General features: G+C 36.7%; 1 protein-coding gene across 2 annotated transcripts in view; it reads right to left on the minus strand.

Moving 5' to 3' along the window:
* The window catches only part of ALKBH8 (alkB homolog 8, tRNA methyltransferase), a 57,747-nt gene that overhangs the window by 11,091 nt on the left and 33,569 nt on the right, over nt 1-13,087 (minus strand). For both annotated transcript variants that reach the window (XM_021710044.1, XM_021710043.1), the window contains 2 exons: nt 7,127-7,278; nt 2,046-2,302 (listed from right to left, as the gene is read on the minus strand). In XM_021710044.1, coding sequence (XP_021565719.1) covers nt 2,046-2,302; nt 7,127-7,278 — 409 coding nt within the window. The remainder of the gene's footprint in view (nt 1-2,045; nt 2,303-7,126; nt 7,279-13,087) is intronic.

The raw sequence follows: 13,087 nt of genomic DNA on the forward strand, positions 1-13,087 counted from the left end.
ACACACACACACACACACACACACACACACACACACACACACACACAAAAGATTGAGTCTATACTGAATATATGCAAACTTTTTTTTCTGGTCCTTACTCCCTAAACAATACAGTCTAACTATTTATATAGCAATTATATATTTGCATTAGGTATCACAAGTAAGCTAGAGATGATTTGAAGTATATGGGAAGATGGACATAGGTTGTACGCAAATGCTACGCAGTTTTATCAGAATGTCGCAGATTTTCAGATATCAGTGAGGGCCCTGGAATCAATTCCCCACAAACACCAAGGGATGAGTGTGCTTTTCTCTGTCTGTTTTTTGTTCTTCCAGTAGAGTCCCAGGTAATGTGACTAGAAGTATTTGAGGTCAACAGCCCAACACAGAGCAGCCGCTGTGGTTCATATGGGGCGACAGAAATGTCATCTTTTAGCAGAAGGATGTGCCACTTTTCCCTTTTACACTAAACCTTTTATGTTCATTAAATTTTTATTTTATTTATTATTTGATTTGGCTTCAATTTTATATACCAAGGGACAACTATAGCAACTTTCTTCATATAAGTGCACAGTATCTATGGTGGAGTAAAAAATAAAGATTAAAAGGAATCTGACACACTCCAAAAACCCATGAATGTAGACTGTTCTTTTTCTTTTCTTCTTACCTATTCCCTTACTCTAGCCCTTCCTCCCCTATTTTTTTTTCTGATTTGGGGTCTCACTCTACTGCCCAGGCTGCAGTACAGTGGCATGATCACAGCTCACCACAGCCTCAATCTCTTGGGTTCAGGTGATCTTTCTGCCTCAGCCTTCCAAGTAGTTGAGACTACAGGTGCATGCCACCATGCTAATTTTTGTAGTTTCTGTAGAGATGGGGTCTTGCTACATTGCTGAGGTTGTTATCAAACTCCTGGGCTCAAGAGATTCTTCTACCTCATCCCCCCAAAGTGCTGGGACTACAGACATGAGCCACCGCCCCTGGTCAACCTCCCCTAATTTTGAATTTCCAGTCCTCACAGAGCAGTGTTAATGTGAATATTTACAACAAAGCACTACAGCAGGAAGAACATCCTACTGTTCAGCACAGCAGAAAAAGAAGTACCTCATAAATAAAGAAATGACAGAAACTAAAATCAGACACTCTGGAGTCAGACAGGAATGGTTTCACATGCAGGGTCTAACACTATAACCTTAATTAAGTTTTTAATCTACCTGAACCTTAGTTTCCTCAACAGTAAAACACCAATAAATAGTAAACTTTTTTGCTACTGAAAGTAAAATTTGAAGTCAGAAGACAGAGGTTCAGGTTCCAGTTATGTCCCCTAATCACATGACATCAGGGAAGTAATAGAACCTCTGGAAACCCCAGTTTTTTCATTTATGAAAGATAGACGAAACCAGGCATGGTGGCTCATGCCTGTAATCCTAGCACTTTCGGAGGCTGAGGCTGGAGGACTGCTTTAGCTGAAGAGTTCAAGACCAGCCTAGGCAACATAGCAAGACCTTGTCTCTACAAACAAAAAAAATGTTAGCTGAATGTGGTGGTGCATGCCTGTACTCCCAGCTACTCAGGAGGCTGAGGCAAAAAGATCGCCTGAACCAAGGAGGTAGAGGTTGCGGTGAGCCATGATTGTGCCACTGCACTCCAGCCTGGGCAACAGGGTGAGACCCTGACTCAAAAAAAAAAAAAAAAAAGGATAAAAATGTATCTTTGTCATGATTACATGTTTGGAGGGTACAAGCCTCCACCCCCCAAAAATGACTTCTGTTAAAATCCTTTCTAATCTATAAAGAATTTTGTAAGTGTGAGTTTTACTAATAAAATAACCATATTAGAAAATAAAATCTAAAAGGAGAAAAAAAAAAAAACTACAAACAATGACATGCCCATAAATTTCCAGGGAAATAAGAAAGAACAGATGGTCATTACTTTTCAATCTGTGTGTTACAACTTTTCTGACCTAAAAAAAAGCATTGTATCATGAGGAAGAAAGATGATGACCTCTGCAAATTAAGCATAAAGGAAGCAGCACCATTACTTGCCATAAATAACTCCTCATTGATGCCGAGATACTTTCCATTTCCACATCCAATATCAGCCACTATGGACCCACTTGGCAGAGCCTTCAGAAATGCCACGATGTGTGGCCAAGGGCTGTGTCTCGTGCTGCTGAAGTGTCCGGCAATCTCCTCATAAACGCGATGGACATACTCCTGCTCCAGCTGGCAGGCTTCCTTGTCACTCTCTGGAAACGAGGGAGGACGCTCTTTCCTCTGGTTATCACAGACCCAAGGGTAACCTAAAGGAAAAAACAAAGCTATGTATGTCTTTAGTCTTTTTTCCAAATGACTCACAAGGTATCAGTTTTCTTAAAAAAAAAAAAGGAAATCAAAGCAAATTTGGTGACTGGGGATATCAGTTGGAAGAAAAAAAAGCTCTTCCCTAACAAATCTTCACAAGAATTATAATATCTGTAAGAGGTCTCACATAAAAAAGATTTTTGTGGGTGGTTTTCTAGGGAATAAAGGGAGGAGTAGTAATACTTCTGAGAAATCGCAGACAAGACTAAGAAAATATTCTACAAAAATTCTACAAAAAAGATACTGCACACACATATTTATTGCCACACTATTCACAACAGCAAAAACATGGAACCAACCGTGCTGCCCATTGAGACTGGGCTGGATAAAAAAATGTGGTGTGTATACACAATGGAATATTATGCAGCCATAAAGATGGACAAACATATGGACTTTGCAGCCACTTAGATGGATTTAGAGTCTATCATACTCAGTGATCTCTCACAGAAACAAAGAACAGAGAACCACATGTTCTCACTCATAAGCAAACCTTGAATATTTACCATAATACTATAAGAAAGAGATTGGCAGTAGTGGGTACTGCCAGGGTGGGGGTGGTGGAGACACAACATCAATAAGGATACCTGATCTCAAATTACGCAAAATGAGGACCAAAGGGAGGCCCAAACTTTACCCGTACAATGACCACTTGTATACCTAATCCTGAATTGTACCCCATATTTTTAAAATAAAAATTTTCTAAAAAGACAAAGGTATTAACTAGAAATCCCACAACACTGAAGAATTCGGCAGCAATGTAGATGACTTTAGGAATAAACAGAAAGCAAACCTCTTTTCGCTAAAGATAACAAGAGTATGCCAAAACTCGAGAAAGCATAAAATGGGGATGGGAGTATCTCATCCCTATTAATGGGTTATAAGAAATTCTAAACATTTGTAATGGATTTTTAGAAAAAAAACAGTCCCCAAAGCTTGAGGGCTCTAAAACATACATGTGGAAGCAGAGGGGTTGCATTGTGTTGGTTAAATGAAAATTATGATTATACTACAATACATATTATAATTATCCTAAACTGGTCTTAGTAAAATGTTATTTTCTTGGAAATTATTTAAGTTTTCTAAAGGGACAAGCAATTTTGTCACTTAAAAGTCTACACTTTTGACCGAAAGTATGCAAGAGATGATCTTTAACTTAAAAAACAAAACAAAAAACTCACTAATCATCAGGAAAATGCAAATGAAAACCACAAGATATCACCTCATATCTGATAGGAGGGGTATTATTAAAAAGACAAAAAAAATCACCTGTTGGTGAAGATGTGAAGAAAAGGGAACCCTTATACACTGTTGGTGGGAATGTAAATTAAATCAGTACAACCACTATGAAAAACAGTATGGAGGTTTCCCCAAAAATTAGAGATAAAGCTATCTTATGATCCAAAAATTCCACTACCAGGTATATATCCAATGGAGATGAAATTAGTATACTGAAATGACATCTGCATTTGGGAGTTAGAGGCTAGGGAGATGTTGGTCAAAAGATACCAAATTTCAGCTAGGTAGGAGGAATAAGTTCAAGAGATCTATTATACAACATGGTGACTATAGTTAACAACAACGTAATGTATTCTTGAAAATCCCTAAGAGAATAGATTTGAAGTATTCTCACCACAAAAAATTATAAATATATGAGGTAGTGCATATGTGAATCAGCTCTATTTAGCCATTCCAAAATGTATACATATTTCAAAATATTATGTTGTATATTATAAATATATACAATCAGTATTAACCAAAAAAAAAAAAAAAATCTGTAAGGTGAATACAGAGGTTTTATAAGAGCCTGCCATGGAGACCCGCCTGAGCGTTAGGGATCCAGGAGGGCTGCGGACCCTGATACCACCAGGTTGCGTTCAGGAGCTGAAGGCCCATTCCCTCCTCCCTTCTTTGTTGTTTGGCATGACCCACTAGCAGGGACTTTGATTATCTAAGCATGAAGTTCTGAGACCATGACAGGTATGGCTGACTCTAGGGATCCATTGTTCCCATTTCTCACAGACTGCGATTTCGGCTTTAAACTTAACACAGTTCAAACTCAGGTCACATTTGGGAGCCTTATATATGATACAAGCTTCTTTATAAGATTTAAAAGTATATTTGTCCAGCTTTAGATGGTATAGATGATTATCTAGAGTTGCCAGAAATGGCCCAGCACGAACTTTGGACTGGGCCACATTCCTAAAGGCCCAGCATCCACTTTGGGCTGGGCTGCATTCTTTTAAACCGGCTCTTTAGTTACAATTAGTGTAGGTTTTTTCTACTTATAATAGAAACCGAATTTATTTTATTCATAGAAAGTATTTTAGAATAGGTCATGCTACATCAGGGAATTATGTTATTCCAAGCATGATCAAACATGATACTTTGAGGTTTTATAAGAATACAGCTAACTTTAGAAATTTCACTGTTCCCACTTTCTACTAATTGCAGTTTTGGCTTTAGTACAATTACAGTTTGTATTTGGGTTTTATTTTAGAAGGTTTATTGCTGATGATCAGCTTTATATATTAGGATTAGGAATTAGAAACTTTTATAGAAATTAAGATAGATACATAGGATTTTTTCTTTGAGTTGGAGTCTCACTCTGTCGCCCAGGCTGGAGTGCAGTGGCCGCTCCCGGCCACCGCAGCCTCGACCTGCTGGGCTCCGGCGATCCTTCCGCATTACCTTCCAGGTAGCCGGAATTACAGGTGCGTGCTACCACGCCCAGCTAATTTTTTGATTTATTGTAGAGATGAGGTCTTGCTGCCCAGGCAGGTCTCGAACCCACAGGCTCAGGCAATCCACTCACCTCAGCCTCCCAAAGGCACGGGATTACAGGCTGAGCCACCGAGCCTGGCTTAGAATAGTCATTTTGTTAAGAGATTATAATCAATTGTTCTTGGAAACTGCCCAGCATGATCTTTGGACTGGGTCACATTCTTTAGGAACTGGTTTGAGCTATAATTAAGAGTTTTTTATAGTACAGGTAAAATTAGCACAGAATAGAAAGGTATTAAGATTTAAGTCAGTCATTAGGTATTGGGAATGCATACGTTTTAGAAGTTATTGATTATTAGAATATTATGATGTTAGAATTGCACTGTTTGTGAGGAACATTAACCAAGCATAAGGAACAGTGAAATAATATTCGGATTGTCCTTCCTCATGCTTGAGGAAACACCTGGTGGGTGGGGAGACGCCCCTCATCCACCTGGCTTTGTGTTCATGTGAAAATCTTGTGATCTTGCCTATGAAACTTTAGGATAAAAGGTACAGTTTGCCTCATTAAATCGGCTTCTGCTCATTTCACTGAACAGTTGTCCACTTTCTTTCTTTCTCTTTCTTCCTCTTTATATCTCTCCCTCCATCTTTCTTTCTTTTAATATCTATCCCTACTACAGAATCGGCTTCTGCACTAGACAGAGTCCAGTCTCTTTCTTTCTCCCCCTTCTCTTTCTTTCTCTTTATTTCTCCAGAATAATAACCGACGCTGCCCCACCTTCCAGGGACCCTCTAAATCTCTCTGCAGGGGCTGGTCCCCCAGTGGGAGCTTTTATACATTTAATAAGTGCCCATAACAAAAATTATTTATGTGAGAAAACTAGTTGGTCTCCCCCACTAGATTTTAAGTTCCTTGATAACAGGAGTCACATTTTTTAATACCTTATAAAGCTACCAATAGTGTTAGACACTCATCAAATACTAAATAAATATTTCTTTAATTAATTTTTTTAAAAATTAAGCCCGGACAACATGGTGAGACTCCATCTCAACCAAAAAAAAAAACTCTTTTAAATTAGCCAGGCATAATGGTATGTGCCTATAGTCCTGGCTACTTGAAAAGGCTGAGGTGGGAAAAATCACTTGAGCCCAGGAGTTTGTGGCTGCAGTGAGCTATGACTGCACCACTGCACTCCAGCCTGGGCAACAGAGCAAGATCCTTTCTCAAAAAGCAAGCAAACAAAAATTAACATTTCAAGGCCTTGAGGACACTTTTAGCAAAATAAAAACTTGTTTTAAGCTTCACTAACATCAAGATATCAAATATAGAGATTTCAAGTTATCTAAGACAACATCTTGCAGACATAAGGGTTTATCATTTGAAATGTTTTTAAGATTATGACTAAATCCAAAAGCTATTGGTAGATACCACCCATAATTAAAAGCCACAGGATATGAAAAGGATCATATTATCACTATGATTATAAACTCAGGGCATGACGTACATGCATGGAAAATTCCAAACAGCACCCTCTCGACCAGTTTTTGAGCAGCTCTTATTTCCCTCCAGGTTTTCAAATGAACTAAAGCATAAACCGCAGGTAATCTCCCAGAGTTATCTACCATAGGAAGCATTCTCCAGATCCAACTTTCCTGTTGGGTTGATAAGAAGTCATTTAGAAACTTGACAAGCTGTTCCCAGCAAAACCTACTTTGAGATTTTATTGTCCTGCAACTGTATAGCAGCATTCTTAACTGTTACCTCAATAAGCAAAACATTTATCTGGTACCCAACAATGCTCAAGTACTAAGTCTTGGAAAAATACAGATGATAAGTTCCAGGTCCTACCTTCAAAGACTGTAAATTCTAATGAGGGTGGTTAAGAAAAGTATATGAAATATAATACAAGGCAAAATATGGGAAATGCCATTAGAGAAGTTAAAAAAAAAAGCAGCTCTCCTAGGTGTTGATGGGACCTTAAAGGATTTTCATACTAGATTTATTCCATTTTACAGGAGAAACAAAATTGTCTACTTACTACAGTTACAAGGTGTTCGCCTCACTCTCCTGAATGTAAATGATGTTCGTACTCCCCTCTTGCTTAAAGTCAAGTCTCCAACGTCACTGGTGACAATTCCACTTTTGTGACCCTCAGATGCTTGAACAGTATCAAATTTTCTGGGTGTGATTCTAAAAACAAGTCAAAATAATCTACTTAACATTATATAGATAAAAAATATTTCAGGTCTCTTAAAATATTAAGGGAATAGAGCAAATCTAGAAGAATGTATTACAAATATTTATTGGATTTTCTGGATGTTTAGGCATTGTGGAAAAAATAAAGAAACAGAAGAATTTAAGGAAATTATCTTGAGGGTAATAATATTAAAAGAATGTACAAATGAAGCAATAACAAATATTTCATTAATATCAATTCCAAAAAAAGAAATAGCAGATGAGGCCAAGAAGAAACATATAGATGGTAAATTCAAATTCAATATCAATAATTATGTTAAGGGTAAAAGAACTAAAACTGCAATTAAAGAACAAAGATTGCTGGACCTGATCATAAAAATCAAATCCAACAACATGGTGATTACAAAAGGCACACCTTGACCATTTTGTTCACCCCACCCCAAAAAAGACACACCTTAACTATAAGCACAGAAAATGACTGAAAATAAAAAGATAGAAATATATACACTGAGGGGGAACCCAAAAAAAACCTGAAATTTTTAAATAATAGATTGTGTATTTAGTCTTACATATGTAAACTGTAGTCACATTCAAAGTACTCTTTGTTGGATGCAATACGCCTATTGAAGTGTTTTCCACTGCTCAGTGTTTGAACTCATCAGTTTGGATGCCTTTCAGTGCTTCTGCCATTGTGTGTCTCACCTCTTCCGTGTCAGCAAAACGTTTCCCTTTGAGGACTTGTTTTCATCGAGGGAAACAGAAAAAAAGGCACTCGGGGCAAGATCAGGTGAATAGGGAGGGTGGAACACAAGGGTCACGCCATTTAGGTCAAAAACTGCTGAGCACCTAGTGTGGTGTAAGCAGATACGTCATCATGGAGGAAGAACCAGTTACCTGTTTGCCAGAACTCAGTACGTTTCACCTGCAAATCATAACGCAATCTTTGAAACACTTCCAGGAAAAAAAACTTCGGTTGACTGTTCTGGAAAAACAAATTCTTAGTGTAGTACAAGGGGCTTGCCTTCCAAAGCTAATTCCAGTTTTTGGGGTCCTCAATATATATGTACACACACACACACACACACACACACACACACACACACACACACACAGAAAACTGATATCTTAACATTATTAAGTTTCCTATCCATGACCATAGCATCTGTATCTCTATTTATTTTGGTTTCCTTTAATTTCTTTCAGTAATGTTTCATAAATTTCATTGTATGTATGATGCATATCTTTTTAAAGTTTATTCCTCAGTCAGGCATGGTGGTTCATGGCTATAATCCCAGGACTTTGGGACGCCAAGGCAGGAGAACTGCTTGAGCCCAGGAATTGCCACTGCATTCCAGCCTGGACAACAGAGTAAGACCCCAACTCAATAAATACATATATATATATATATATATATATATATATATATACATAAAATGTATTCCTAAGATTCAGACCTTCTTAGGTCACGTTTTCTGCTTGATTTACTCTAGCAAGGTTATCTCCCTTAAGAAACAGGTTTCATATTCACATATTCACAGGGAATTTTTAAGCCTAAAAGATTAAGCAAATTATATAGAAATACAATTTTATACTTAAGTTGTTGAAACATCCTTACTAAGAGCTACATTAAAAAGTTTTTATAGAGAATACAGAAAAGGGGAAAGTCACCATAGTACTAAAATTAATTTTCTCCTAAAATTAAAAATATAATGTATATCAATCCTCAATTTTCATTTCATTGTTGCTATATTGTTTCACTCCATTTGTTGTTAGAAACAGTATGCCCAACCTGATTGCTTTTTAAATCACACCACGATTAACTGTGAATATTGAAAAGGAAACATTTAATGGGTCTTAATGCTATTTTGAACAGCAATTTAATTTCATTTTCCAAAAATTAATTTCTAAACATCGACCTTATATGCTAATAAATTCATTTATTAGTTCTAGAACTTGTTTTGTAGATTTCCTAGGGTATTCTACATCCACAGTAATGTAATTCACAAATAGAGAGTGTTATTATTTCTTTCAAATCTTATGATTTTATTTGATTTCTCATACTGGCTAAGATATCCCATATAGCATTAAATAGAAATGGTGAGAGTAGACATCCCTGACTCATTCAGTATCTAAGGAAAAACCATTTCATTTCACCATTAAGTATGAGGTTAGCTATGGGTTTTTTACGGATACTCTTTACCAAATCAGAGACGTGCCTTTCAGTCCTAGTCTGCTGAGTTTCTAGCACAAATGGGTACTGAATTTTGTCAAATACATTTTCTGCATCAGTCAGAATGGTTTTTTTCTCCTTTATTCTTTTAACGTGTTGAATTACATTGATTGATTTTGAAATGTTAAACCAACCTTGCAATACTGGCATAAACTCCACTCAGTTATAACATAGTTTCTCTTTTCTATATTGCAGGATTGTACTTTCTGATGTTTTGTTAAAGACTTTCTTATCTCTGATATGAGAAATATTTATAACTTTTTTCTTTTCTATATATTGCAGGATTGGACTTTCTGATGTTTTGTTAAAGATTTTCTTTTCTCTGACATGATAAATATTGGCTTGTAATTTTCTTTTATTGTAATATCCTTGACATAGTTTGGCATCAGGGGTAATTCCAACCTCATAAAACAAGTTAGGAGCATGGCTCTTTAAAAAAAAAAAAAGAAAGAAAGAAAGAAAGAAAGAACAAACAAAAAGAAAAACTTGTGCTAAAGGCAATTTTTCTAGTGGTAAAAGAAAGCAATCATTGACTGAACTTATATTATTGTTACTCTAATAGCTGAAAATGATTCACACTATGGTGTTGAACAAAGTCAAAGTATTTTAGAAGAATGAGTGTCTTGAACCTCTTGTTATCAAACCAATAACCCTCTTGGAGACTAAGTGTCTCCCTATTATGGCTTTTTTAAGTCAATTACTTCACTTGCCTAAAGTTAGTTACATCTTAGGTAAAGGCCAAGCAGTTCTCAATGGTTTTTGTAACAATTTCAGATTTCTTGGTACAGGTAACCCATACGTTAAAATAATGATTTCTTTAAACATCACTAAACATCTTTTTTCCCCTGTACTCACATTATAATCAAGTGGGAAAATATTCAGTAAAAAGATCTGTATAGATTTAAGTAACAATTCAACATAATAGAAAAAACATCTCAAGGTAGTAGAATACTATACAGTCTTTAAAAGTTAAGAAGATAAGGATAAATTATTTCAAGTTAACGTAGTCAGGAAAAACTTCACACATTATGAAGGAAGTAAAAGAGTTGTATCTTAAAAACAGAATGGGTTGGCTAAAGTGTGAAGGCCAGAAGGCCCAGCATAAGTTCAGAGGAAAGGGAGTAAACACGTTTAGCTGCACAGCATGGTTAAGAACACAGATCCTGAAGGCAGACTGCTTGGCTTTGATCCTCTGCCACTTACTGCTTTGTGACTTTGTACATGTGACTTCTTTATGCTCCAATTTCCTTTAAAAATGAAAGCCATGAAACCAGCTTCCCCTGTCATAACATGAGTTAAATGAGTTAATATATGTAAGGAGTTAGAACCATGAGAGGCACAAAAACAATGCCCAGAAATAACCGAAAAGGAAAGTTCACATAATCTCATGAAAGGATGCCTCCTGAGGCAGTCAGATGACATACATGAGGCAGGTGAATCTGTTTAGAAATATTTTTTTTGTAGGCTGGGCGCAGTGGCTCATGCCTATAGTCCCAGCACTCTGGGAGGCTGAGGAGAGAGAATTGCCTGAGCCCACAGGTTTGAGACCAGCCTGGGAAACTTGGCAAAGCCTCATCTTTATAATAAATCAAAAAATTAGCCAGGTGTGGTGGCGCGTGCCTGTAGTCCCAGTTACTTGGAAGGTTGAGGTGGAAGGATCACCTAAGCCCAGCAGGTTGAGGCTGCAGTGGCCATGAGTGTGCCACTGCACTGCAGCCTGGGTGACAGAGGGAGAAAAAGAAAGAAAGAAAGAAAGAGAGAGAAAGAGAGAAAGAGAGACAGAGAGACAGACAGAGACAGAGAGAGAGAAAGAGAGAGAAAGAAAGAAAGAAAGAAAGAAAGAAAGAAAGAAAGAAAAGAAAGAAAGAAAAAGAAAGAAAGATTTTGTTTGTCATTAAACACATAGGAATAGTCTTCATTTAAATAAAAAAAAAAAAAAGCATTGTGTTCTCTTCCATTTTTCCAAAAACACATATTCTCACTCAGGAGCGATTTCCATTTCCTACTTTGTGATACAGGCATCAGTTCAAGAAATATTCAATTTTCACTTCACTCTGCTCTAAGATTTTTTAAATAGTACAAGCACAAAGCTAAATGACAACTGACACTCAGCCCAGGCTCAAGGAGCAACAGAAAGGGGTGGAACTGCAGGGATCTGGAGAAGTGGAATCCATCTATAGCATGACAGTGACGTCAGTCTCAGTCACTGCTGCCCAGAAATACGAAGGCCCGGTGTCGTCAGATCGTCTCAGTTTTCAAGAGAAGCCAAAAATTAAGATTTTTATGTGAAAGGTGATTTTATATGCAAAAAAATCCCCCCCCAAAAAAACCGCCCCAAAAAAACCGCCAAATAGAATACACCTGATTGTTAAGTTTACCTTTGATTGCAGACATGGTATCTAGAATAGTAAATCTGAACTTGATCAAATTAAAGTCAGATGGAGGTGTCTGGAATTAATATGATAGGGCAGTGTTAACCTTTTTCAATCCATGTCTGTCTACAGTGCTTTCTAGTGCTTTTGATTTTCAGCACAGAAATCAAAAAGTTTATTGTGGCTTATCTCTTATAGTTTATACATTTTCAAGTGTATTAAATATGCTTTTCCAATCAATTCTCTCTTCCACCCAAAGACTCTATATGTGTTTGATCTCGCTCTCTCTCTCTCTCTCCCTCCCCTCTCCCCTAGTCTCACTGCCTCCTTGCCGCCTTCATTTCTCCATCTCTCTCTCTTCCTAACACAGACAAAAATACACACGCAATCATACAAAGTTACAGTAAAAGCAATGGGTATCAACAGCAGTCTTCAAAAATAATATTGAGGTTCCCCCCCCGAAAATACTGTAGAGAATTTTTATTCCAGAGCAAGGATTAAAAATAAATATTACCTATAATCTATCTTTCCAGAGATAACTATTAGTAAGATTCAATCACATAGCATGCTTTCACCAAGAGAATAATATGATCAAAATGGTGTTTTAGGATAATTAATCTGTGCTGCTACCAAGAATAGACTAAAATATTTTCATAATAGGTACATGAAAAGTAATTTCTTATTTTACATTTGCTTAATCCAATTACTCGTAAGAGTATAATTAAGAGTAATACAGTTACTTTTAAGAGTAAACATTAGTGATAACAAAAATGCTTGAACCCAAAAAAGAAAATGTGATTATTCTTAAAATTACAAGAATACTTGAAAAAAAAGATCACATCACCATTTTCATTTATTTTAAGTGAAAATATTTTAACGGTCATAAAAAAAATCATTTTATGGTTCATATTTAGGACAGGTTACAAATGCATTTACGTGTTCATTTCCTTGAATTTTAATAAAAATTTGTCAGCAAAAATCTCCAAGCAGAACAGAATTCATAAGCACAGAACTTGGCAGTATTTTAAGTGACAATATACATACATTTCAGCAGTGTCACGGTCTCTTCTCAGAAGGCTATACAGGTATTCCTACCAAAAGCACACACCCATTTCTTTAGACTTTGATTAAATCAGACAAACTCAAATTGAGAAACATTCTGCAACACAACTGGCCTCCTCAAAAGAGTCAATGTCGTGAA

The sequence above is a fragment of the Carlito syrichta genome, unplaced genomic scaffold (genome assembly GCF_000164805.1).
Source record: "Carlito syrichta isolate Samal-C Ts95f unplaced genomic scaffold, Tarsius_syrichta-2.0.1 Scaffold287961, whole genome shotgun sequence".
Lineage (NCBI taxonomy): Eukaryota > Metazoa > Chordata > Mammalia > Primates > Tarsiidae > Carlito > Carlito syrichta.